The following is a 27238-nucleotide window of genomic DNA, read 5'->3' as shown; positions in this document are numbered from 1 at the left end:
TGTTTCCTGGCCACTGATGGCCTGGCCCTTCCCCCCTGCCAGGTGAGAGCTGAAGGACTGGAGAACAAAGGGATCAGGTGCCCTCGTGGCCCGGGAAAGGGACAAAGCCCAGAGGAGGGGGGACTGGAGGGAGTTTCAGTTTGGGGCTGGCTGGGGACATGGAGTGAAGGGCAGAAGTGGTTGTCTGGCTCACTGCCCCCCAAAATGGGCCCGGCTGAGGGGTCCTGTTCTCTGCACCTACAAGCTCTGTGTTAGACCATGTTCCTGTCATCTAATAAACCTTCTGTTTTACTGGCTGGCTGAGAGTCCCGTCTGACTGTGGAGTTGGGGGGCAGGACCCTCTGGCTTCCCCAGGACCCCGCCTGGGGGGACTCGCTGTGGGACACGCACGGAGGGGCAGAGGAGGCTGAATGCTCCGAGGTCAGACCCAGGAAGGTGGAAGCCGGGTGAGCTGTGTGTCCTGCAGACAGGCTGCTCCCAGAAAGGAGACTGCCCCAGAGTCCTGCCTGGCTTCATGGGGAGCAGTTCCAGAGCATCGCCCCGGGACTCCGTGACAGCCCCCCATGAGTGGGGGAAGGCAGTACCTGTGGGGGTGGGGAGGACGTCTCCAGGGAATAGCCAGCCCTCTGTGCCCTGGGACACCTGCAACACAGGGAAAGAGCCGTTACCCCTCCTGCCACCAGCCCCTCTGTCCGGCCGCTCCTCCCCCTGTCTGGCCAGTCAGGTACCAGCCTGTGACCCACCTGCAGCCTTGGGCACCAAGAGATTGGGACCCTCCCCACCGACAGCCACTCCCCCAGCCCTGCTGCCATCCACTTCCCTCCCCTCCCCTTCCAGCCATTCATTTCCCCCTCCCCCAACCCTGCAGCCATCCACTCCCCCTCCCCGCACAGGGTGTGACGTTATCGACATAATCTGGGACCGTATAGATCATTGTTGCAACCAAGGTCCTGTAGTGGCACCAAATCTTGTACAAAGGGGGTCAAATGAGCTGTCCCAGGTTCAGAGGGAAGGATGGGGAGCGGAGTCTGCAGAGCAGAACAGCTGGGCAGCTGATCTCTGGAGAATGCAGGGGAGGGCAGGTTTACTCTCCTCTCCGGACACTTTGGATATGACTGGTAGTCTCTCAGTGAACTTAACATCTGATTCCAGGTGGAAGCAGAGGTTGGTGAGGGAAGGACAACAGAGCTTTGAGTCTGGCTTGTCAGTGAAAATGGATGGTTTCTCTTTAAGACAGAGTCTAGCCTTGGAATTGGTAGCAGTTAAGGATCTGAGAACTGGGGAACTGGCTCCTGCCTGTGGTAATGCAAATTACTTGGCTGGCAGGGAGAAGGAGGACTCGCTAATAGCTGTTAGCACAGAGAGCACGCTCAATCAGCCAGTGAATTCGGTTACGCCAGAGAAATCTGGGTTTGATCCTTCAGGAAGGGAAGGAAAGAGAGAGACCTTAATTCTGCAAAGGGAAGCCACAGGCTGACTCTAAAAGGCCCAAACCCCAATAGTGTTGAGCCAAAGGTGTGGCATGACAAAACTGATTGTAAATGGACACGTGCAACAAATCTGTTGTTGTTGCTCATGGTAATTCTTGTAACTAATGTGTTGCTATTACCAAGAACTGTAAAAATGTCCAATGTGCCTAATCTTTTGAAAAAACCCTTGAACATATTAAAAGGAATACATGAGAACACACTTTGTGATAAAAGGCCTTGTTATACTGACGTTTCACAGTTAATGCCTGTAAACAGTATTGGAACTTTTCACAGGGAAAAAGACATTCCAGACCTGATGTGCTGTATGAAAAGGGGAAACTGAGGCACATTACCATATTGCTTTCACGGCTAACTGCCAAGGTTCCTGTACTATGGACAACATTAATATCTACATTGACTTGATGTTAATTGGGTTCCACACATTTGCCAGAGCTTGTATGGATAAAGTAGCTACGTTCTTTAGCTCTTGGCAAGATCACGAGACCTACAGGAACCACGATGCAAGAGCAGATCCAATCCACTATTGTTCTAACCAAGTTTTACCTTGGGTTTGTAAAGAGATTCAATCATGTTATTGACCATGACTTTGGCAAACCATTTCTGTTCTACACTGGTACGGCTTCGAACCCAATACTAGCTGTAGTAAGACAGAACCCAGGATGGGGAGCTCTTGGGATGCAGTCAGAGATGTTTGTGCCATCCCTTCCTGCATCACTTTTGTGTTGGGGCTGTGACGTAATTGACGTAATCTGGGACCGTATAGATCATTGTTGCAACCAAGGTCCTGTAGTGGCACCAAATCTTGTATAAAGGGGTGTCTCAGACAAGGTGATGGTGGGCTGGTTAGGATGATGCTGTCTATATTTGTGTATCGTTTGTAGTTAAAGTTATGAATATTGGCTCTATACTGTCTGTAGTTCAAATGTGTGCTGTGCTTCTGGGTGACACCCCAGACAAGTTGGTGTCAGCTCTGCCCAGCCTGCTGGACGGCCCATTAAGAATCATCAGCGATACCATTGACCCATTGCGAGAAGGCAGACACGCCTTGCGATTCAGCAAAGTGTGCAGGGACTTGCCCATGTGACTCCAAGCTCCATTCTGCTGTAATTTTCCACAGTAAGAACACAGAGGGGTTCTTACTCCTGGAAAAGTCTATAAAAGGCTGATGCCTCATCTCCATCTTGTCTTCAGTCCTGCTTCCTGCCTCTGGAGGGACTTTGCTATGCTGAAGCTTTGAACCAAGGACTGAAAGACCCATCCCAGCTGGGGATGTTCTCCAGAGACCTGATTTGAACCCGCAGTTTATTCCATGACTGCTACAAGCCTGAACCAAGAACTTTGCCATTGCTGTGTGTCATTGATTCCATTGAACCCATTCTAGCTCTCATCTCTATCTTTTCCCTTTTATGAATAAACCTTTAGATTTTAGATTCCAAAGGATTAGCAACAGTGTGATTTGTGGGTAAGATCTGATTTGTACATTGACCTGGGTCTGGGGCTTGGTCCTTTGGGATGGAGGGAACCTTTTTTTTTTACTAGGGTGTTGGTTTTCATAACCATTCGTCCCCATAACGAGTGGCCCTGGTGGTGATACTGGTGTGACGATGTGACTCAGCAGGGAGGGGGGAGTGTTGACCTGGGAATGTGCCCTGCGGATGGGAGACCTGAGAGCCTGTGACTCAGCAGGGAGGGGGGAGTGTTGACCTGGGAATGTGCCCTGGGGATGGGAGACCTGAGAGCCTGTCACCTGAGCCAGGAGGGGGAGGGGGAGGTGACACCTCTGCCCAGGAATGTGAAGACAGGCTGCAGGAGAGAGGCTGCTGGGGCGGGGGTGTGAGGCTGCTGGGGCGGGGGTGTGTGTGTGTGTGTGTGTGTTAGTTTTCAGTTTGGGGCTGGGTGGAGGAACACAGGGAACCCCAAGGCTGGGGTCTAAGCTCCCTGCTCCCCCAGAAGAACTTGACTGAGGGGTCCTGGTTGTACCCACAAGCTCTGTTTTGCACTGTGTTCCTGTTGTCCAATAAACCTTCTGTTCTACTGGCTGGCTGAGAGTTTCAGTGAATCCCAGGAAGAGGGGTGCAGGGCCTGGACTCCCCCACACTCCGTGACAACTGGGAAACTGGAGTGTCTGAGGGAATCGCTTGTGTGACTTGTGGTTAGCCAGTGGGGTGAGACCGAAGTCTTCTCTGGCTGGCTGGTTTGCCTTGGTGTCCACAGAAACCCCAGCCTTGGGCTGCAACTGCCCGGCTTGAAGCAATTTGTCCTGTATGGGCACTCTCCGTTGGGTCCCGCCAGAACCAGCATCGTTACACAGGGTCCTGCCCTTCTGCACAGGTCCCCAGCTCGGTGGCAGCCCAGCCAGGCAGGGCTTGGGGGGACATGGGGACAGGTCATTAACACACTAACAGGGCAGCTGCAAGATTCCCCCTCCCCTCCCTGCCCCGCTGCAGGCTCTCTCACCTCCTGGGTGGGTGGCGAGGGCTGCCCGGGGGCCCAGCTGCTGAAAGAACCAGAGCAAAGGGATGAATTAGTGTTGCCCCCGCTGGAAAGCTGCCGCCGGGGGCCTCCCATCCCAGGTCATGGGGCAGCCCCTCTCCACTGCACTGGGGGAACCCCCGCCCCAGGCCTGCCCGCTCAGCTCCAGGGCATGGCTCCCAGGAGGGGGCATCAGACCAGCCCCGCAGGGAGAGCCCTGCAGAGCCAGGGATGCACAGGGCAACACACCCATGCTGGCCAGCAGGGCCTGGGGAGTGGTAGGGTATACCAGGGGTCACGGGGGCTGGAACTGGGGGGCTGGGTCCCTGGATGGGGTATTGGGATGGATCCAGTTGGAGAATCTCCTCCCAGCGGCAGGGCTGGTGCCCCACAGCCCAGGCCTGGGGGCAGGCAGCAGGGTTCGCTCCCACGCTGACCCCAGGATGGGCCGACAGGACTTGCCCTGCTCCCCTCGCTGTACGCCCGCCAGCTGTCTCCGTGACACATCCCTGTCTCCGACAGGCCTCGTCATAGGGGTCCAGGCAACCCCCCCACCTCTGCCCCATGCGGTACCTGGCTGTGCTGGCAGGGGGCACTGTGCTCCCGGGCAGGGCGCCGCAGCCGGCCTCGTCGGTGCCGTCCGGACAGTCGGCGATGCCATCGCACCGCCGGGAGGCGTCGATGCAGCCGTCAGACAGCGCGCAGTGGAAGTGGGAGAGGGGGCAGCGCCAGGGGGCGGAGGGCCCCACGGATGGGGCTGTCCCTGTGAGGGGGCACGGAGGCAGGGCTGGTAAGCAGGCCGGGGCAGCTCTCCGAGGCACGGGAGCAGAGGCTGCACAGCCCAGCCGGGCTCAGCCTTTCCCAGGCTCCAGACCAAGGCCTGGGGAGACATTTCCTGTGCCTGGCAGCCCTAGCCCCGGCCCTCCCGCTCTAGCATGTGGCTGCAGCTCCGAGCGCCTGGTCTGAACCGACCGTGCGAACTGCCTGTGGGCACTGCTCTGCCACCACAGAAAGGCAGCCCCCTCTGGGCAGGGAGGCAGCGGCTGATCGGATGGGACTCGAAGGCCCAGACCTGAGCTGCCTCGGGGGTGGTTTGCAAAGCTCGCTGCCCCAGCACGAAGATGCTGCCCCCTCCGGGGAGGCCCGCAGCAGCTGTTCAACAGCCACAGCCACTGCCCAGCCAGCGTGGGACGGTGCAACTGCCGAGGCTGAGTCCCCAGGCAGGACACTCCCTGAGCCCTGCAGGGTTGGCCCCGGCCCCGCCCTGCCCCCCGGGCTGGGCCCCCCCGCTCACCGCAGCGCAGCTCGTCCGAGAAGTCTCCACAATCGTCGACTCCGTTGCACACGGCGCCGCGGGGCCCGGCGGGGACACAGCGTCCGTTGCGGCATTGGAACTCACCGGCCCGGCAGGGCCTCCGGCCCGCTGGTGCCGTCGGTGCCCCAGGTGGCACAGGGGGCACTGGGGGGCAGGGAAGGCGGAAGAGCAGGTCGGGGGGGTGAGGCAATTCCAGGTCAGTCCCAGGAGACGCGCCCGCCCTGAGAAACCAAGCCCCCAACCCCAGGGGGCGCCCTCACCGCACCTGCCCCCCCCCCACCTCCCCGCCCCCGCCGCCCGCGAGGGGCCAGGGCGCGGTACCTCTCTCGCAGCCCAGCAGCTCGGCCCGCAGGAAGATCCCGTGGTGGAAGTCGTGGGGGAGGATGCGGACGTGCCGGGCACGGACCATGCGCTGGAACGTCCTCACCACCGGCGTGGAGTCGTCGGCGTTCCCCAGGAACAGCTGCAGGGGCAGCGAACGGCCGGCTCAGCCCCACACGCCACGCCCACGCCCCGCCCACGCCCACGCCCCACACACCTCCCACCCACGCCCACGCCCACGCCCCACACACGCCCACGCCCCACACACGCCCACGCCCACGCCCCACACACGCCCACGCCCACGCCCCAAGGACCTCCCACACACGCCCACACCCCAAACACGCCCACACGCACGCCCCAAACACGCCAACGCCCCAAACACGCCCACGCCCATTCCCCAAACACGCCCACGCCCCACACACGCCCACGCCCACGCCCCACACACGCCCACGCCCCAAAGACCTCCCACACACGCCCACACCCCAAACACGCCCACGCGCACGCCCCAAACATGCCGACGCCCCAAACACGCCCACACCCATGCCCCAAACATGCCCACGCCCCACACACGCCCACGCCCCACACACGCCCACGCGCATGCCCCAAACATGCCCACGCCCCACACACGCCCACGCGCATGCCCCACACACGCCCACGCCCCAAACACGCCCACACCCACGCCCCAAGACCTCCCACACACGCCCACACCCCAAACACGCCCATGCCCCACACACGCCCACGCCCACGCCCCAAAGACCTCCCAAACACACCCACACCCCACACACGCCCACGCCCCACACACGCCCACGCCCCAAACACCTCCCACACACGCTCACGCCCCGCACACGCACACTCCCCAAACACGCCCACGCCCACGCCCCAAACATCTCCCACACACGCACACACCCCAAACACGCCCACGCTCATGCCGCAAACACCTCCCACACACCCCAAACACACACACACACGTCCCAAACACCTCCCAACACATGCACATACCCGAAACACACGCATAAACACCTCAGAATACCTCCCACACACGCACACACCCCAAACACCTCCCACACACGCTCATGCCCCAAACACCTCCCACACCTCCCACACATGCCCAAGTCCCAAACACTTCCCAACACATACATATGCCCCAAACACACACACACCCCAAACACCTCCCAACACACGCACACGCCCCAAACACACACACACACGCCCCAAACACACACATACACACACATCCCAAACACACGCACATGCCCCAAACACACATGCACACACCCCGAACACCCAAATGCACACGCCCCAAACACACGTAGACACACACATCCAAAACACACTCATGCACACCCCAAACACCTCCCAACACATGCACACACCCGAAACACACACATGCACATGCCCCAAACACCTCCCAAGACACGCATATGCCACAAACACACACGCACACACCCCGATCACACACACACACACGCCCTGAACACAAGCACATGCCCCAAACACACACACACACCAAACACACACGCACACCCCAAACACCTCCCAACACATTCACATGCCCCAAACACACACTTACACACCTCCGACCACATGCACATGCCCCAAACACATGCACATGCCCCAAACATACATGCATACGCCCCAAACACACACACATGCCAAATATATGCACATGCATGTGGAGAAAGTCCAGAAAAGAGCAACAAAATTGAGTAAAGGTCTAGAAAACATGAGCTATGAGGAAAGATTGAAAGAATTGGGTTTGTTTAGTCTGCAGCAGAGAAGACTGAGAGGGAACATGAGAACAGTTTTCAAGTACATAAAAGGTTGTTACAAAAAGGAGGGAGAAAAATTGTTCTTCTTAACCTCTGAGGACAGGACAAGATGCAATGGGCTTAAATTGCAGCCAGGGTGGTTTAGGTTGGACATTAGGAAAAACCTCCGACCTGTCAGGGTGGTTAGGCACGGGAATAAATTGCCCAGGGAGGTGGTGGAGTCCCTCTCACTGGAGATTTTTAAGAGCAGGTTGGACAAACCCCTGTCAGGGATGGTCTAGATAACACTTAGTCCTGCCATGAGTGCAGGGGACTGGACGAGATGCTCTCTCGAGGTCCCTTCCAGTCCTATGATTCTATGAGATGCACCCCCCCCAAACACACACACACGCGCACACCCCAAGCACACACACACACAAATGCACGCACGCACAGAACTTCCGGCGTATCCACGGGCTCACACAGCCACCACCTCACATACGCCCCCAGGGGTGCAGACCTCTGAGATGAAGGGGAATTTTTCCAGAATATTTTGTATGCATATTGTGCGTGCCTCAGTTTCCCCTATGCGCGGCATGAGTAACTAGGTGGGGAGGAGAGGGGTGATAGGTGTTTGCTTTGCAGAAGAATCCAGAGATCCAGGTGGGGCCTGGATCCAGACAATGGCCCATCAATTTGTTACCTAGCTACTGACGACCCTGGTCCTCTGCAGGAAGCCAGGGAACAAGAGTGAGTCAGGAGGAGACCGGGTAGCCCTGCTTGTCGGGGAAGAAGAGGAACAAAGACTGAGGACATAGGGGGGGGTGACCTTGGGTTATGGACAGCTGGAGACACACACTTCTGGACTGGGGGTTGGGGACTCTACAGAGGGGTCTGAGCCCACCTGGGTTCTGGACATACCCCGCTGGACCCTGCTGGACCGTTCCCCTTCTCTGTGCTAACCACGAAAGGTCTAGGACAGGTGGCGTCCAGACGTCGAATAAGCTTCCTGCTCTTACCCCGCTGGCCAAGAGTCTGAAGAGGTCAGGGTCATTGCTCCCTGTGGGGGTGCAAGCCTCCCAGGGGTGCGATTCGAGTGCACTCATGGTGGGAAGCAGGGGGCTGAAGGCTCAGAAGTGCGGTTCCAGGAGGCGGGGGAAGGGGGGTGTCCAGGGGCTTACGCCAGCGAGGGAGCATGACCCTAAGGGGGCTAACACTCTAACAGGGTCCTCCCAGGCACCGCTCCAGAGCCGCGCGGGAGCACTGGGCCGGTGGATCTGTGACAGCGTCCAAACCAACCTCCCACCGCACACCACCACACGGCTGCTGGGGGGCTGGTTCGGGGAGGTACCTTGGGCTCCGGCTGGGCGTCCGCAGAGACCTCCCGGTACTTGTGCCACCTCAGCCCGTCCATGCTGAACTGCAGGAGGAAGCTGGTAACGTAGGCGTCCGAGGAGCCTGCCCCCTGCACCACCACCCCTGGGGGAGGAGAACACAGCACAGCTCAGGGCCCCTGCAGGGACACGGGGCTCTCCGGGGTATGGGCCGGGGAGCCCCAGGAATCAGCACCAGCCTGTGAGCTGAGAGCTGCCCCTCGGCAGCAGGGCTGTGGCGGGGCGGGTTTGACGCCAGCCCGGCAGGGCCTGGCACCCCGGCTGCAGAGCGCCACATGGTCGGTCTGTCGGGATCGCTAAGGATCGTGTGGAGACGGCTCCAAGGATCGTCCCCAGCCCGCTCACTTGAAGAGCATGAGCCAGCGTTGCCAGGCCTGGACTGGCCTGCCATATGGCTCAGCCTCTTGTCCAGTGGCAGGGAGTCCCACAGCCAACAGCCCAGGGCTGAGGATGATGCCCCGGCTCGGGAAGGTCCGGGTGACCCATGTCTTCTTAGGGATACAGGTGGCCCAGGAGGTAACCGGGTCCTGGGCTGCTGAGGGCTCTGAAGAGGCACCGCACTTTGCCCAGCCCAGAGTGTGGAGAGCCAGCGCAGGGCACCGAGCAGCGGAGGATGGGCAGCATGGCACCCGCCCCCCAGCACTGCCCTGGGGCTCTGGCGTCTCCTGCACCCCCCGGAAGCCAAGGAAGGCCGGGGGCTGGAGCATGTTCACTGCACGAGCGGCCCAGGCCAGGCACCTACCTGTGAGGTTCCTGGGCTCCAGCAGATCCACCTGCAGGTAGGGCGGCTTGGAGACCAGCTCCTGGTACACCTCTGCCTGGGGCCCCCAGCCCTGCAGGTCCGAGCCTGGCAGCACGTAGTTGAGGCGCCCGGCGTGGGCAGGGTTCTCCGGCTGCTGGGAGGAGGCTGTGAAGCAGCTGTCCGGTAAGGAGGCCAAACCCAGGGGGCCGTAGCACCGGTCTGGCGGACAGAGACGGGGGTCACGGGCGCCGCTGTGCACGCTGGGCCAGAGGCAGGCGGGCCGGGCAGAGGGGGCTTGGCAGCAGAGCCCGACTCAGGAGATGCCCCTGCCCTGTGCTGGGAATCAGAGACTGACCCGGCCACACCGAGTCCATCCCAGGGGCCTTTCCGGCCTCTGTCCAAGTGACCCCCCCACACTGCCCGGGGGGCGCTCCTGGGGGCCCATGGAGTCAGGACTTACCTCCGAGAGGGGGCAGCGGGAAGGTGACGAGAGGAGGGCTGGTGGAGGCAGCCGGGCTGGCCAGGGTGGGGCCCGGGGGCCTGGCCGTCTGGACAGCAGGCGCGCTGGTCCGGTTCTCACCTGAGCAGGGCGACAGGATTTCTGCCTCGGTCCCTTCGATTCTGTGCCAGACACACCGCGGGCCCTGCCCTGGAGCCGTGCGTGCTCAGGAGATCCCCTCCCAGCTCCCCCACACCGGCCGTCCCCACACAGCCCTGGGGGCAGGAGTCCCCCATGTACCTCCCTTTGCCCTCCAGGGGCTGGGCTCCCTGCTGCCTTCAATCCCAGGGGAAAGGGGCGGCACATCCCAGGAGAGCCCCGGGGGGGCTGGAGAACCCGCCCCATGGCCGGCCCCACTCTGGGGACAGCCCACACTCTGCCCGGACCAGCACAGGCTACTGGGGGGCTGCGGGTCAGGTCTGAGGGGCATCGGCATGGGGGGGCTCCAGGTTGGGATGGAGGGGCATTGCCAGGACTGGCTGGGGCATGTGTTGTGAGAGTCCCTCCCCTCCTGTGACCCGCGCCATGGCCTAAGCACCCCCCGGATCCCCCCAGCGCAGGACTCACCCGCTTCAGTGCAGTAGCAGCAGGACGCACCCCTGCCCTCCACCAGCGCCCGCCCCTGTGGAGAGAGACGGTTGGAACCAGCCTGAGCCCCGGAGCCAGGGACTAACCGCAGCTCTCCGGGGTGCCAGACCAGTGCCCATGCTGCAGGGCCAGCCGGGCTCCATGACAGCCCCTGCGGGGGGAGCTGCAGGGGAGGGGGCGGGTTTGGGCAGCCCCTTGCTGAGTCTCCCAGCCCCCAGTGGGGCACAAAGACTTGTGGGCTCCAACCAGCTCTGCACTGAGCTGGAGACGTCATGGGAGGTTCACGCCCAGACACGTGTGATGAAGTGGGACTGTTCTTAATGTTACCTCTGAATAGTGTGGGGGTGCCTCAGTTTCCCCTAGGCAGTTCTTAAGTATCTAGGTGGTGGGATAAGGGTGTATGATCATTGCAGAGCCCTAGAGGGCAGGTGTGGGCAGGGGTCTGGACACAGAGAATGGCCAACACCCTGTTTCCTGGCACCTGATGGCCTGGGCCCTTCCCCCCTGCAAGGTGAGAGCTAAAGGGTTGGAGAACAAAGGAATCCGGTGACCTCCTGGCCCGGGAAAGGGACAAAGCCTAGAGGAGGAGGGGCTGGAGGGAGTTTCAGTTTGGGGCTGGCTGGGACATGGAGTGAAGGGCAGACATGGTTGTCTGGATCCCTGCCCCCCAAAATGTACCTGGCTGAGGGGTCCTGTTCCCTGCACCTACAAGCTCTGTGTTAGACCATGTTCCTTTTGTCTATTAAACCTTCTGTTTTACTGGCTGGCTGAGAGCCCCGTCTGACTGCGGAGCTGGGGGGCAGGACCCTCTGGCTTCCCCAGGACCCCGCCTGGGGGGACTCGCTGTGGGAAGTGCACAGAGGGGCAGAGGAGGCTGAATGCTCCGAGGTCAGACCCAGGAAGGTGGAGCCGGGGGAGCTGTGTGTCCTGCAGACAGGCTGCTCAGAGAGGAGACTTCCCCAGAGTCCTGCCTGGCTTCGTGGGGAGCAGCTCCAGAGCATCGCCCGGGGACTCCGTGACAACCCATTAAATCCCCATGAACCCCCCAGCCTCGCCCTGCCCCCCCAACCCACCGTGCTATCCCCTGCCAAAGGGTTCCTAGCCGGGGCCAGAGGCCCTTCTCCAGCAACGCCAGCTCCCACCGGCTGGGGCTGCACCCCCGGGGCTGACCGGGCCTCCCTCCCCCAGCTCAGAGGGCAGGGCTGGGTGCCGGGCTCACCTCTGGGCACCCCACGGTGCTGTACGGGCAGTACTGGGAGCACTGCACCGTCAGGCTGGGCAGGCATTGGCACACCTGGCACTGCCCCGATCGCCAGCGGTCGCCAATGGCGTGCGACCGGCCGTGGTGCTCACACTCCTCGCACGGATCCGTCTGGCACCTGCGCGGGGAGGGGCAGGCAGAGGGGCACGGTTAGAGCTGGCTGTGGCTCAGCACCAGCGGGGAAGGACTGAGGCTTAAAGTCCAGTCCCCTGATTAGAGCGCCTGGCACCTAATGCCCACTGCCTGGTGCCCACCCCCAGAGCCCACCTCAGCCCTCTACCAGAGCCCACTGCCCGGTGCCCACCCCAACCCCTACCCAGAGCCCAAAGCCCTCCCCCAGCCCCCTACCCAGAGCCCACTGCCCGGTGCCCACCCCCAGAGCCCACCTCAGCCCTCTACCAGAGCCCACTGCCCGGTGCCCACCCCCAGAGCCCACCTCAGCCCTCTACCAGAGCCCACTGCCCGGTGCCCACCCCCAGAGCCCACCTCAGCCCTCTACCAGAGTCCACTGCCCGGTGGCCACCCCCAGAGCTCACCCCAACCCCCTACCAGAGCCCACTGCCCGGTGCCCACCCCAGCCCCTACCCACAGCCCAGTTCCCACCCCGAAATTCCACTGCCCAGTGCCCACCCCAGCCCCCTACCCAGATCCCACTGCCCACCACAGCCCCTGACCCAGAGTGCACTGCCCAGTGCCCAGCCCCCTACCCAGAGCCCACTGCACAGCTCCTACCCCAGCCCCCTACCCAGAAGCCCTTGCCTAGTGCCCATTCCAGCCCCCTACCCAGAGCCCACTGCCCACCCCCAACTCCATACTCAGCACCCTGTGCCCACTCCAGCCCCCATGCCCAGAGCCCAGTGCCCAAACTCAGCCCCATACCCAGAGCCCACTGCACAGTACCCAGCCCTCAGTCCCCATATGTAAGGTCTGAGGCCTTTGTCTGCAGCCATATTAGGAGAGAAGCTGCCATGAGCCAAGAAGCAGAAAGTCACAGCCCCACATTCCATCTGAATTGTACCAAACCCATGTCATGGCGGGCTGTGAAGAAGGTGCCTCCTAACAGCACCCACCACCACCAGATAAGCAAGGAGCCTCTTATGATGGTTCAAGAAAACTTCCTGTGGCAGCAGTCTGTCTGGCAAGGAATCACTTATCAACAGTTGCAGTGCGAAATCCCTGCTTCTTTATTGTTTTGCCTTTATGGTCCCCACTTCTCTATGGTTTATCTGTCTGGTCTGTATCTGGTTCTTTGATTGTTTCTGTCTGTTGCATAATTAATTTTACAAGATTTAAATCAATCAAGGGGGTGGGGTCTGATGGGGTAACGAATGATTTTGCTGTATGTTAGGATTGGTCAGAGAATGATTTTGCAGTACTTTAGTGAAATGATTGGTGAAGGTGCAGCGAAGCAGGACTCAAGTCTCACTATATAAACTGGGGTCCAAGAAGGAGACGAGCTGGGAAGGAAAAAGAAAGGCAAAGGGAAGAGAAGGAGAAGAAGAAGGAAAGACCTGGAAGAAGAAATTCACCCCCCAGACACAGCCTAAGAATCCTCGGCACGACCCAGACGAGACTGACCTTGCCTGGCCAGCTGGGAAAGTCCCCCTGCCTGATGGGGCCGGGCAAGCATGGCACTGTGTGTGCAGTGTGTGCATTCTGGCTGGTGAGCGTTAATAAACGGGAGAAGGATATTACTGTGTAAGGCTCTTTCTCTGGTAAAAGGCCCTGCAAACCCGCAGAGGAGTTCGCCCGGAGCCCCAGGAACTGGGTCAGGGTGGGGGTGCCTAAATCAGCCGGGTTGCGCCCTGAGCCCTAGGAACCCAAGGGGGTGCCCTGGAGTGTGCGGGTAACACTTACCCACTGCCGGGCCCCTGTCCCATGCCCACCGCCCAGGGTTGATGCTCAGAGGCTCCTTTGAACTAACCCAGCCCAGGCCGAGACCCTCCAGAGAGGGGCTGGACCTGACATGGCAGCTGCCCTGGTGGAGCCCCTCAAAATGGCAAAACTCCTCCCCGCCCCCGCCGAAGCCCCCGTGCAGGGGGCAGGAGCCGCCCTCCGCTCACCGGCGGGCCTTGCGGTAGATGCCCCGGCACTGGTGCCCGTTGCCATGTTTGCTGGGGTTGTTGGGGCTGCGGAAGGACCACTGGATGCTCTGCACGCCGCAGGGGCCCAGGCACTCGCCCCAGGGAGACCAGGCCGACCAGCCGCAGTTAACTAGAGACAGACACAAGGAGGGGGCGTGAGATGAGCCCCCACAGCCTCCCGCGCTGCTGACCCCGCCCAGCCCCGGCAGCCAGAGGCAGCGGGAAGCAGGCAGCCAGGAACCAGCACCCGCAGGCTCAGGAATGGGGGGGGCGGGGAGCCCGGGGCCCAGCCCCACCTACCAGTGCACTCGGGGTTCTGCCGGCACCGCTTCATCTGCCCGTCCTGGCAGGCGCAGATGCGGCAGTTCACCTTCACCAGCTGGCCGGGCCAGTGGCGCACGCCCTCCACCAGGCACGGGCACTCCCGGGGGCGCACGCACTGCTGCTCACTGTCCAGCACCAGCCCCTCCGGGCACCAGCAGCCTGCGGGGGGCAGCACAGAGGGCGGGTGAGGGCACACGCTCCCTCAGCCTGTGACGAAGCGGGACTGTTCTTAATGTTTCCTCTGAATAGTGCGGGGGTGCCTCAGTTTCCCCTATACAGTTCTTCAGTGTCTGGGTGGTGGGGTAAGGGTGTATGATCATTGCAGAGCCCTAGAGGGCAGGTGTGTGCAGGGGTCTGGACACAGAGAATGGCCGACACCCTGTTTCCTGGCCACTGATGGCCTGGGCCCTTCCCCTCTGCAAGGTGAGAGCTAAAGGGTTGGAGAACAAAGGAATCAGGTGACCTCCTGGCCCGGGAAAGGGACAAAGCCCAGAGGAGGATGAGGGGCTGGAGGGAGTTTCAGTTTGGGGCTGGCTGGGACATGGAGTGAAGGGCAGACGGGGTTGTCTGGCTCACTGTCCCCCAAAATGGGCCTAGCTGAGGGGTCCTGTTCTCTGCACCTACAAGCTCTGTGTTAGACCATGTTCCTGTCTAATAAACCTTCTGTGTTACTGGCTGGCTGAGAGTCACGTCTGACTGCGGAGCTGGGGGGCAGGACCCTCTGGCTTCCCCAGGACCCCGCCTGGGCGGACTCGCTGTGGGAAGCGCACGGAGGGGCAGAGGATGCTGAATGCTCCGAGGTCAGACCCAGGAAGGTGGAAGCTGTGTGAGCTGTGTGTCCTGCAGACAGGCTGCTCCCAAAGCGGAGACTTCCCCAGAGTCCTGACTGGCTTCGTAGGGAGCAGTTCCAGAGCATTGCCTGGGGACTCCGTGACACCTCCAACCTGGCTCCCGCCCCTCTTGGCCCTCCCACCTAGTCCCCCACATGGCCCTACCTGGGCTGCAGGGCCTGTCCCTCTTGCACTTGCCCTTGCTGGCCAGATCGGCGCAGGCCATGGGGCACGGGGCGCATGGCCTGCGCACCAGGCCTGCGGGGCAGGCGGTGGCGTTGAGGCAGCCTTCCAGCTGGCAGGCCTCTGCAGAGAGAGACCAGGGAGTGCGGTTAGTTCACTCAGGGCTGCCCCAGCACCAAGCCCAGGCCCACCAGCCCCCACCACCCGCGGCCCAGCCCTGGGAGCTCCAGGGATGAGGCAGAGGTGCCAGGCTGGGCTCGACCCTCTCGGGAGCCGGCCGCCAGGAGCAGCTGTTCTGGGCCATGGTGGCAGCATCGTAGCAACCCCCCCAGCAGAGGGAGCTCCGGGGCCAACAGCAACGCACAGCGGCTCTGGGGGGCCGAGGGCCCCTGATCCCCACTCATGGGCAGGGTAGCCTGGCCAGCAGGATCTAAGACAGACGGCATCTGTGGGCTCAGCCGAGTGCCAGGCAGCGGGGAAGAACGGGGAGCTGCTCTGCCCCATAGAGCTGCTCCCCAGTGTGGATGCCGGCCGTGCCCAGAGCAGGGAACCCCAGCCGCAGCCCCACGGACTCACTGATCTCCAGCGTGCTGGGCGAGGCTCCGGGCAGCTCGGTGCAGTGCCGGCCCCCGTTCCGGGGCGCGATGCACTCCCGATGCCGCACCACCACCCCGCGGCAGTCCTGGGTGCAGTTCGCCCACGTTGCCCACTCGCTCCAGGCACCGTCCACTGCAGGGCAGAGAGGGGAGAGGGCTGGTGGGACCGGCCCCACCCACGCACTGCACCAGGCTGGAGTACCCCCCCTATCGCCCGCGTGGGGCTGCAGCGACCCCATCGCCTATGTGGGGCTGCAGTGATTCCTGACACATCCCCTTCGGTCCATACAGCACCCGGCTGTATGGACACCCCTGTCTGCCCCACGCCCAGCCATACGGACACCCCTGTCTGCCCCACGCCCAGCCATACGGACACCCCTCTGTCTGCCTCACACGGGGCCGCACGGACACCCCTCTGTCCACCCCATGCCCTGATGTATGGACACTCCTCTGCCCCACAGCCAGCTGTACGGACACCCCTCTGTCTGCCTCACATGGGGCTGTACACACACCCCTCTGTCTGCCCCGCGCCCGGCTGTACACACCCCTCTGTCTGCCCTGCGCCCGGCTGTACACACACCCCTCTGTCTGCCCCGCGCCCGGCTGTGCACACCCCTCTGTCTTCCCCGCGCCCGGCTGTACACACACCCCTCTGTCTGCCCAGCGCCCAGCTGTACACACCCCTCTGTCTGCCCAGCGCCCGGCTGTGCACACCCCTCTGTCTGCCCCGCGCCCGGCTGTGCACACACCCCTCTGTCTGCCCAGTGCCCGGCTGTACACACCCCTCTGTCTGCCCCGCGCCCGGCTGTACACACCCCTCTGTCTGCCCCGCGCCCGGCTGTGCACACACCCCTCTGTCTGCCCAGCGCCCGGCTGTACACACCCCTCTGTCTGCCCCGCGCCCGGCTGTGCACACACCCCTCTGTCTGCCCAGCGCCCGGCTGTACACACCCCTCTGTCTGCCCCGTGCCCGGCTGTACACACCCCTCTGTCTGCCCAGCGCCCGGCTGTACACACCCCTCTGTCTGCCCCGCGCCCGGCTGTACACACACCCCTCTGTCTGCCCCGCGCCCGGCTGTACACAACCCTCTGTCTGCCCCGCGCCCGGCTGTACACAACCCTCTGTCTGCCCCGCGCCCGGCTGTGCACACACCCCTCTGTCTGCCCCGCGCCCGGCTGTGCACACACCCCTCTGTCTGCCCAGTGCCCGGCTGTACACACCCCTCTGTCTGCCCCGCGCCCGGCTGTACACACCCCTCTGTCTGCCCAGCGCCCGGCTGTACACCCCCCTCTGTCTGCCCCGCGCCCGGCTGTGCACACCCCCCTCTGTCTGCCCCGCGCCCGGCTGTACACACACCCCTCTGTCTGCCCCGCGCCCGGCTGTACACACACCCCTCTGTCTGCCCCGCGCCCGGCTGTACACACCCCTCGGTCTGCCCAGTGCCCGGCTGTACACACCCCTCTGTCTGCCCCGCGCCCGGCTGTACACACACCCCTCTGTCTGCCCCGCGCCCGGCTGTACACAACCCTCTGTCTGCCCCGCGCCCGGCTGTACACAACCCTCTGTCTGCCCCGCGCCCGGCTGTTCACACACCCCTCTGTCTGCCCCGCGCCCGGCTGTGCACACACCCCTCTGTCTGCCCAGTGCCCGGCTGTACACACCCCTCTGTCTGCCCCGCGCCCGGCTGTACACACCCCTCTGTCTGCCCAGCGCCCGGCTGTACACCCCCCTCTGTCTGCCCCGCGCCCGGCTGTGCACACCCCCCTCTGTCTGCCCCGCGCCCGGCTGTACACACACCCCTCTGTCTGCCCCGCGCCCGGCTGTACACACACCCCTCTGTCTGCCCCGCGCCCGGCTGTACACACCCCTCGGTCTGCCCAGTGCCCGGCTGTACACACCCCTCTGTCTGCCCCGCGCCCAGCTGTACACACACCCCTCTGTCTGCCCCGCGCCCGGCTGTACACACCCCTCGGTCTGCCCAGTGCCCGGCTGTACACACCCCTCGGTCTGCCTGCGCCCGGCTGTGCACACACCCCTCTGTCTGCCCAGCGCCCGGCTGTACACACCCCTCTGTCTGTCCCGCGTCCGGCTGTGCACACACCCCTCTGTCTGCCCCGTGCCCGGCTGTACACACACCCCTCTGTCTGCCCCGTGCCCGGCTGTACACACACCCCTCTGTCTGCCCAGCGCCCGGCTGTACACACACCCCTCTGTCTGCCCCGCGCCCGGCTGTACACACACCCCTCTGTCTGCCCAGCGCCCGGCTGTACACACACCCCTCTGTCTGCCCCGTGCCTGGCTGTACACAAACCCCTCTGTCTGCCTGCGCCCGGCTGTGCACACCCCTCTGTCTGCCCCGCAGCCGGCTGTACACACCCCCCTCTGTCTGCCCCGCGCCCGGCTGTGCACACCCCTCTGTCTGCCCCGCGCCCGGCTGTGCACACCCCTCTGTCTGCCCCGCGCCCGGCTGTACACACCCCTCTGTCTGCTCCGCGCCCGGCTGTACACACACCCCTCTGTCTGCCCAGCGCCCGGCTGTACACACCCCTCTGTCTGCCCAGCGCCCGGCTGTACACACCCCTCTGTCTGCCCAGCGCCCGGCTGTACACCCCCCCAGCCCGTCTCACCTGGGCAGGCCACGGCGAAGCACTGCTGGGCCTGCGTCTCCTCGCCGTGGCATTGGCGTAGAACGTCGTTGGCCCGCCTGGTGCAGACCCGCCTGCGGATCTGCAAGCCCGTCCCACAGGACCGGCTGCAGGTGCTCCACGGGGCCCAGGGGCTCCAGAGCCCGCAGTCCCGCTCGTCGGAGGGCAGCCATCCCGAGGCCTCGCTGCCATCAGCGCAATCCGCCAGCCCGTTACACACCTGCAGGGAGACACACTGAGCCGCCCTGGGAGAGGCAGAGACGCACAGAGATGGGGGGCGACAGTGACGGGGCCAGGAAAGGCCGAGGGGAGGCAGAGACCAGCGAAGGGAGCAGGGGACAGGGAGAGGGCAGGGCAGGGGAAGGCAGGCAGTATGGGTGGGAGAGGGAAGCAGAGATGAGGGAAGGGAGCAGGGGACAGGGAGAGGGCAGGGCAGGGCAGGCAGTATGGGTGGATGAGGGAAGCAGAGATGAGGGAAGGGAGCAGGGGACAGGGAGAGGGCAGGGCAGGGGAAGGCAGGCAGTCTGGGTGGGTGAGGGAAGCAGAGATGAGGGAAGGGAGCAGGGGACAGGGAGAGGGCAGGGCAGGGGAAGGCAGGCAGTATGGGTGGATGAGGGAAGCAGAGATGAGGGAAGGGAGCAGGGGACAGGGAGAGGGCAGGGCAGGGGAAGGCAGGCAGTCTGGGTGGGTGAGGGAAGCAGAGATGAGGGAAGGGAGCAGGGGACAGGGAGAGGGCAGGGCAGGGGAAGGCAGGCAGTATGGGTGGGTGAGGGAAGCAGAGATGAGGGAAGGGAGCAGGGGACAGGGAGAGGGCAGGGCAGGGCAGGGCAGGGGAAGGCAGGCAGTATGGGTGGGAGAGGGAAGCAGAGATGAGGGAAGGGAGCAGGGGACAGGGAGAGGGCAGGGCAGGGCAGGGCAGGGGAAGGCAGGCAGTATGGGTGGGAGAGGGAAGCAGAGATGAGGGAAGGGAGCAGGGGACAGGGAGAGGGCAGGGCAGGGGAAGGCAGGCAGTATGGGTGGGAGAGGGAAGCAGAGATGAGGGAAGGGAGCAGGGGACAGGGAGAGGGCAGGGCAGGGGAAGGCAGGCAGTATGGGTGGGTGAGGGAAGCAGAGATGAGGGAAGGGAGCAGGGGACAGGGAGAGGGCAGGGCAGGGCAGGGCAGGGGAAGGCAGGCAGTATGGGTGGGAGAGGGAAGCAGAGATGAGGGAAGGGAGCAGGGGACAGGGAGAGGGCAGGGCAGGGCAGGGCAGGGGAAGGCAGGCAGTATGGGTGGGTGAGGGAAGCAGAGATGAGGGAAGGGAGCAGGGGACAGGGAGAGGGCAGGGCAGGGCAGGGCAGGGGAAGGCAGGCAGTATGGGTGGGAGAGGGAAGCAGAGATGAGGGAAGGGAGCAGGGGACAGGGAGAGGGCAGGGCAGGGGAAGGCAGGCAGTATGGGTGGGAGAGGGAAGCAGAGATGAGGGAAGGGAGCAGGGGACAGGGAGAGGGCAGGGCAGGGGAAGGCAGGCAGTATGGGTGGGAGAGGGAAGCAGAGATGAGGGAAGGGAGCAGGGGACAGGGAGAGGGCAGGGCAGGGGAAGGCAGGCAGTATGGGTGGGTGAGGGAAGCAGAGATGAGGGAAGGGAGCAGGGGACAGGGAGAGGGCAGGGCAGGGGAAGGCAGGGGAAGGCAGGCAGTATGGGTGGGAGAGGGAAGCAGAGATGAGGGAAGGGAGCAGGGGACAGGGAGAGGGCAGGGCAGGGCAGGGCAGGGGAAGGCAGGCAGTATGGGTGGGAGAGGGAAGCAGAGATGAGGGAAGGGAGCAGGGGACAGGGAGAGGGCAGGGCAGGGCAGGGCAGGGGAAGGCAGGCAGTATGGGTGGGAGAGGGAAGCAGAGATGAGGGAAGGGAGCAGGGGACAGGGAGAGGGCAGGGCAGGGGAAGGCAGGCAGTCTGGGTGGGTGAGGGAAGCAGAGATGAGGGAAGGGAGCAGGGGACAGGGAGAGGGCAGGGCAGGGCAGGGCAGGGGAAGGCAGGCAGTATGGGTGGGTGAGGGAAGCAGAGATGAGGGAAGGGAGCAGGGGACAGGGAGAGGGCAGGGCAGGGGAAGGCAGGCAGTATGGGTGGGAGAGGGAAGCAGAGATGAGGGAAGGGAGCAGGGGACAGGGAGAGGGCAGGGCAGGGGAAGGCAGGCAGTATGGGTGGGAGAGGGAAGCAGAGATGAGGGAAGGGAGCAGGGGACAGGGAGAGGGCAGGGCAGGGGAAGGCAGGCAGTCTGGGTGGGTGAGGGAAGCAGAGAGCATTAAAGGGTGCGGTGCGGAGGAGCAGGGAGTATTTACCTGGGAATGTTGCATGGGAGTTTTACTAGTTTACTGTCTGCATCGATACTAGATAGTGCTGGGAAATAAGGGGGTGACTTGACTGAGGAACGATACCTGAGCCTGTAACCTGAGCCCAGGAGGGGGCTGGGGCCAGGTGACACCTTCTGCCCCGAGACTAGACAAAGGCTAGAGGAGGAGCTGGGGGCTGTGGCTGGGGGAGACGGCTGGAGGGGGTTTCTATTTGGAGCTGGCTGGGGAAATGGAGGGAGGCCCAGAACCGAGGTCTGGGCTCCCCACCCCCCAAGATGGACCTGACTGAGGGGTTGTGTTCTCTGTACCTACAAGCTCTGGTTTGGACCGTGTTCCTGTCATCTAATAAACCTCTGTGTTACTGGCTGGCTGAGAGTCCCGGGGAATCGCAGGAAGTGGGGGGTGCAGGGCCCTGACTCCCCCACACTCTGTGACAGCAGGGGACAGGGCAGGGGAAGGAAGGGGACAGGGCAGGGCAGGGGAAGGCAGGGAAGGGCAAGTAGTATGGGCAGGTGAGGGAAGTAGAGACCAGGGAAGGGGACAGGGGACAGGGGGAGGGCAGGGCAGGCAGTATGGGCAGGTGAGGGAAGCAGAGACCAGCCGGTGTAAGAAGGACCCTATGAGCCGAGTGCAGACAGGACAGAGCAGCGGGCGCGAGGGGGCACTCTGGACTGGCACCAGGAGGCAAGGGCTGGGTGGCGCAGCTGTCCGATGCTGTTAGGATCCAGCCGGCTCTGCCCTGCCGGGGAGTGGCAGGCAGGGAAGGAAGAGCCGGGAAGGGAGATGAGGGCTAGGCATGCCTGGCAGGCTGGCGGGGGGCAGAGGAGGTTGGCGCAGCAGCCCCCAGGCTCTCTCAGTGGTTGAGGATGAGGCTGCCGGGTGCCAGGGGTGTGATGCATCGGCGAGGGGAGCATGGCGAGAGGGGGCAGAGAGACGACCCTTGGCCAGGGGAGGGCGGTGGAGACAGAGGCGGGGGGGAGCACTGAGGCAGGCATAGGGGACAGGAGGGGGCAGCCTAAGCAGTGCTTCCAGGGAGCTCGCATGTCTCGGGCTAGGGCACAGGGCTGAAGCGGGGAGTCTATGCACACTGGGCCCAGCTCACCCAGGGGCACTGCCCCTTCCTCCTCCCTGGACGCTAGCCAGAGGGGAGCTCTGCCATGCAGACCTGTCCAGACCCGATTGGCCAGCACCTCTCAGCCCCGCAGGCAGGGGAGTGGAGCCGGGGCAGGGCTGGGCCAGCAGCCACACACAACAACGTCTTGGAGCCCCCAACAGGGGCACTGCCCCCCTCAGCCCCCAGCCCCAGCCATACCTGCTTAAAGGGGATGCATTTGCCTTCAGCACACGAGTACTCGGTGCAGGGCCCCACCGTCTGGTTCCTCTCGCCGGGTGGGACGTGATGGTCTGCAGGGGGGCCGATGGGGGGCAGTGAGAGGTCCAGGGGATCTGCCCATCAAAGCCACGGCCCTCTGCCCGCTCCCCCCCGTGCCCGTCATGGCCACAGCCCCATGCCCGCTCCCCCCGTGCCCATGATGGCCACAGCCCTCTGCCTGCTCCCCCCGTGCCCATCACGGCCTCGGCCCTCCCCCCTGTGCCCGTCATGGCCACAGACCCATGCCCGCTCCCCCCGTGCCCACGATGGCCACAGCCCTCCGCCCGCTCCCTCCGTGCCCACCACGGCCTCGGCCCTCCGCCCGCTCCCCCCGTGCCCATCACGGCCTCGGCCCTCCGCCCGCTCCCCCTGTGCCCGTCACAACCATGGGCCCCTGTAGTTTGGCATCGTTGCCTCCCTGCAGTACAAGCTCTGATCAATGTGCCTATGTAGCCCCATGGCCCCCCTGTGCTGGCTCAGACCAATCGTCCGGTCACCCTGCCATTCACCCCCCCATGTGTTCAGCCTGTGCAGGGCTTGGAGCAGCCCCCCATCCCAACAGATGTGCTGCTGGGAGCGCCCCAGGCCTGTGCGATGCCCCCCGCCCCCCGCGGCCACCCTCACCGCAGGCCAGCTCGTCCTCGCTCTGGGGGCAGTCCTGCAAGCCGTCGCACACCCGGGAGACGTTCACGCACATGCGGTTGTTGCAGACGAAGAGCCCTGGGCAGGGTGGGATCTCGGTGGATCCTGCCAGGGAAGGAAGGGAGATCAGTGACCCTGCTCTGGGGCACGGGGGGGAAGGCGGCACCAAGGGTGCAGGCGGGTGCGGTGTCTGCTCCTGCCTGGGGCTGGGGGGGGGGTTGCCTGCATGACCAGCCCCTGGCTGGGTCGTCAGTGGGAACCGAAGCCAGGGCCTGTCGATGTCACCGTGTGGGGCCCCGCGGCCAGAGTGGAAAGGCGAGTGGGCTGGGCAGGGCCCAGGGCAGCGAACAGAGCCTTTTGCCCACTCAGCGGGCTTGGCTCTGTGCCCGAATCGGAGCCCGGCTCAGGGAGGGGGGCGGGAGGGGCCCAAAGCCGGCTGGTTCTGGAGGGTTACACCAGGGACCCCAAGGCATAGGTGTGGCTGGCCCGCACTGAGGACTCACCACGTGCCCTCAGCTCACTCTGCACGTTCGCCAGGCGCGGGGTCCGTGGTCAGCGGGGCTCTGGCAGAGGGGACCCCCCGCGGCCTCGTCTGCCCCGGAGAGCCCCACCGTCTCCGAGTGCAGCTCTGAGTAGCCGGCACCGGGCTGGGCATGGGTCAGCAGCCAGCACAGAGCAGGGCACTTTGCGCCGGCTCCGTGGGGCCCTGTCACCCCTGACGGAGGGGCTCAGAGCAGAGGGACTGAAACGTCCTGCCCCACTGGCGCTGACTGGCCAGGGTGCGAAAGCCACAGCACACTCCCGGCCACACCCTGGCCACTCACCTGAGGGACCGAACGGGGGAGCTGTGCAGCTGGGGTCGGGGGCTGGACAGGGGGAGCAATCCTGCAGGGGGTCACAGGGGCCCCGGGGCGGGGAGGCTAGTAGGGACAAGGAGCAGAGGAGGAAAGGCCCCGGGAGGCGCGGGCTGGGTCGGGCGGGGCTGGAGCCGGCGCTGGGCTCACCGCAGTTGTCGGTGCTCTCGTCGGACCGGTCCCGGCACTGGGGGATGCCGTCGCACAGCTGCCCGTAGGGGATGCACTCGGCGCTGACGGCGCACGTGTGCTGGTCCAGGCCGCAGGTCCGGTTGCACACCAGCTCGTCGCTGCCGTCCAGGCAGTCGGCCTCGTCGTCGCACACCCAGCCGCGTGGCGTGCACTCCCCGCTGCCGCAGCGGAACTCATAGCGGCCACACAGGGGCGCTGTGAGGGGAGACCGAGGGAGCCCTCAGGGCTCGGTCCTGCGGGGGGGGGGGGGGGCTTCCTACCGGGAGCCCCGGGGGAGAGGACCCAGCGGCAGCCTCGTCCCCTGCTCGCTGCACATGACAGCTCCAACGCCTCGATCCCAGCAGGGGGCGCTGTGGGGAGGGGGCGGGGTGCCGGCTGTGGGGGGAGCTCCCAGCAGGGGGCGCTGGTTGGTGAGGGGCTCCCAGTTATTCCAGTCTTGGCCCCTCCCGGCAGGGGGCGCTGTGGGGAGCAGGGTGGGGTGCCGGCTGTGGGGGGACTCCCGGCAGGGGGCGCTGTGGGGAGCAGGGTGGGGTGCCGGCTGTGGGGGGGCTCCCGGCAGGGGGCGCTGTGGGGAGCAGGGTGGGGTGCCGGCTGTAGGGGGGCTCCCGGCAGGGGTCGCTGTGGGGAGCAGGGTGGGGTGCCGGCTGTGGGGGGGCTCCCGGCAGGGGGCGCTGTGGGGAGCAGGGTGGGGTGCCGGCTGTGGGGGGGCTCCCGGCAGGGGGCGCTGTGGGGAGCAGGGTGGGGTGCCGGCTGTGGGGGGAGCTCCCGGCAGGGGGCGCTGTGGGGAGCAGGGTGGGGTGCCGGCTGTGGGGGGGCTCCCGGCAGGGGGCGCTGTGGGGAGCAGGGTGGGGTGCCGGCTGTGGGGGGGCTCCCGGCAGGGGGCACAGTGGGGAGCGGGGAGGAGCTGTGCCCCGCTGCTGCTGTCTGGCCAGAGTGTGGAAGCCGCAGCCCCCCCGCAGCGGCCCCTGGCCACTCACCGGCGGTGCGGTTGGCCGGCGGCAGGCGAGTCGCGGGCAGCGCCGTGGGCAGGGTGACGGGCAGGGGGCACCGAGCTGGGCTCTCGTCAGAGCCGTCCCTGCAGTCCCAGGCTCCGTCGCACACCCGCATCCGGCTGACGCAGGAACCGTCCGGGCATGGCAGCTGCCCCGGGGCACAGGTCACCCGGCCTGAAGGGGGAGAATTCAGAGATGGGCTGCCCGGCCACACGCTGCCACCCAGCCGAGGGCAGCTCCCAGCTCAGGCCCCAGGGCAGGGGGAGGCGCATTGGTGGGCGGGTTGGCAGCTCTCGCTGCTGCCCGCGCTCGGCTCCCCAGGGGCATCCAGGTGTGACGAAGTGGGACTGTTCTTAATGTTTCCTCTGAATAGTGTGGGGGTGTCACGGAGTCCCTGGGCGATGCTCTGGAACTGCTCCCCATGAAGCCAGTCAGGACTCTGGGGCAGTCGCCTTTCTGTGAGCAGCCTGTCTTCAGGACACGCAGCTCACACAGCTTCCACCTTCCTGGGTCTGACCTCGGAGCATTCAGCATCCTCTGCCCCTCCGTGCGCTTCCCACAGCGAGTCCGCTCAGGCGGGGCTCCTGGGGAAGCCAGAGGGTCCTGCACCCCAACTTCGCAGTCAGACGTGACTCTCAGCCAGCCAGTAAAACAGAAGGTTTATTAGACGACAGGAACATGGTCTAACACAGAGCTTGCAGGTGCAGAGAACGGGACCCCTCAGCTGGGTCCATTTTGGGGGGCAGTGAGCCAGACAACCACGTCTGCACTTCACTCCATGTCCCAGCCAGCCCCAAACTGAAAACCCCCCTCCAGCCCCTCCTCCTCTGGGCTTTGTTCCTTTCCCGGGCCAGGTGGTCACCTGATTCCTTTGTTCTCCAACCCTTCAGCTCTCACCTTGCAGGGGGGGAAGGGCCCAGGCCATCAGTTGCCAGGAAACAGGGTGTCGGCCATTCTCTGTGTCCAGACCCCTGCACACACATGCCCTCTAGGGCTCTGCAATGATCATACACCCTTACTCCACCCCCTAGATACTTAAGAACTGCCTAGGGGAAACTGAGGCACCCCCACACTATTCAGAGGAAACATTAAGAACAGTCCCACTTCGTCACATCTCTCCCCCCTTCGAGATCGAACTGAGCGGGGTCACTTTAGCTGGTGACCTGGGGAAGTTCGAAGCCACCAACGTTCCCATGGATGACCCAGCATCTCTCCCATTCCTTGATAGGAGTTACACCAGGCCCTTCCAGTTTCACGCCCTCCCTTAGGTCAGGGGTGGTCGATAGCACTCGCAGGCCGCATGTGGGAAGGTTTATGCAGCCCATGCCCTTTGGCCACCCCAAGAATGTCTCCCCATTGACCATCACCTTCTGCTCCCACTGGAGGTCTGGGGGGCCTGGCCCCAGGAAACTCCACACAGACATATAGGTTGGGGTCAGGAGTGGGAGCCTGTCCACATCCCCACCCATCTGGCTGACGGAGTCTATGGCCTTGGGACCCAGCAAGGGAGCTAGACACCGGGGCTTTTCCGCAGGGTCCCCTTGGTTCAAATCGCCAGCCTGCTCAAAGGCAGTGAGGTGGGCATCCACACCCCCCCCTCCTTAACCAGGGGCAGCAATTTAGTCTCGAGGTTCCCTGCGGAACTGGCCCCCCGGGATCTATCCCCACTCACCCCGGGGAGGTCCCCTAGGCCTCTCCGCTCCCCCACCGCCAGTTCATGCTGCTGCTGCTTCTGCAGCTCTTTCTCGGGCTCTCGCTGTCTCCCACGGTCCTCTTGCTCTCTCAGACTCAGCTCCAATCCCGTCCGTCTCGATCCCCCGATGGGGCCCGATCGTGAAGACCCCCGTCTGGTCGGGGACAGGAGTCTTGGCGATGCCTGGCTCCCGCTTCAGCTGCTCCCAGATCCTGCTATAGCCCCAGTTGGGGTCAGGAATCTGTTCCTTAGAGCGGTCATCCTCCTCCAGCTGCACGATTAACTCTGCTTTGGTGAACTTTCCAACGCTCAACCCTCTCTTTTTGCACAGGGTTACAATGTCCTTCTTAAGGAGACAGTGACAGGCCGTCACTCCGCTCTTCCCAAGTTGTTGTGGACTCACAGGCCCGTGTGTTCTCAGCTCCCCACGGTTTCCAGGGAGAACCCCTAGTGTGCCAGCCCTTCTCGAGGTCACCCCCTCTTTGCCAGGGTCGAGCTGCAGACTCCTCCGCCCCTTGGACTGCTCGCTGCAATCCCCAGGGGAACCCTGTTACTGCACAGTCCTTCTCGCTGGTCACACACTCCCAGGGGTTAACCGCCCCCCGAAACCGCTCCTCTCTGAGTCTTCAGCAGGCCTGGTCCTCAGCAATCCCCCTTCGTGTTACTGCTCCC

The 27238-nt window shown here is 63.9% G+C and overlaps 1 protein-coding gene across 1 annotated transcript in view; it reads right to left on the bottom strand.

The window, feature by feature from the left end:
- LOC125633067 (SCO-spondin-like) overlaps window positions 1-27238 on the bottom strand; it is a 154114-nt gene that overhangs the window by 68671 nt on the left and 58205 nt on the right. Inside the window, exons 30-48 of the mRNA XM_075124759.1 lie at window positions 24859-25047; window positions 23840-24076; window positions 22818-22940; window positions 22134-22225; window positions 18476-18713; window positions 15828-15980; window positions 15234-15374; window positions 14215-14397; window positions 13894-14044; window positions 11789-11948; window positions 10549-10603; window positions 9943-10062; window positions 9483-9701; window positions 8698-8825; window positions 5599-5740; window positions 5257-5421; window positions 4536-4725; window positions 3948-3987; window positions 585-642 (exon numbers count right to left, since the gene is read on the bottom strand). Coding sequence (XP_074980860.1) covers window positions 585-642; window positions 3948-3987; window positions 4536-4725; window positions 5257-5421; window positions 5599-5740; window positions 8698-8825; window positions 9483-9701; window positions 9943-10062; window positions 10549-10603; window positions 11789-11948; window positions 13894-14044; window positions 14215-14397; window positions 15234-15374; window positions 15828-15980; window positions 18476-18713; window positions 22134-22225; window positions 22818-22940; window positions 23840-24076; window positions 24859-25047 — 2784 coding nt within the window. The remainder of the gene's footprint in view (window positions 1-584; window positions 643-3947; window positions 3988-4535; window positions 4726-5256; window positions 5422-5598; window positions 5741-8697; window positions 8826-9482; window positions 9702-9942; window positions 10063-10548; window positions 10604-11788; window positions 11949-13893; window positions 14045-14214; window positions 14398-15233; window positions 15375-15827; window positions 15981-18475; window positions 18714-22133; window positions 22226-22817; window positions 22941-23839; window positions 24077-24858; window positions 25048-27238) is intronic.

Source organism: Caretta caretta, chromosome 2 (assembly GCF_965140235.1).
Source record: "Caretta caretta isolate rCarCar2 chromosome 2, rCarCar1.hap1, whole genome shotgun sequence".
Lineage (NCBI taxonomy): Eukaryota > Metazoa > Chordata > Testudines > Cheloniidae > Caretta > Caretta caretta.
This window is presented reverse-complemented; position numbering and strand designations above follow the sequence as displayed.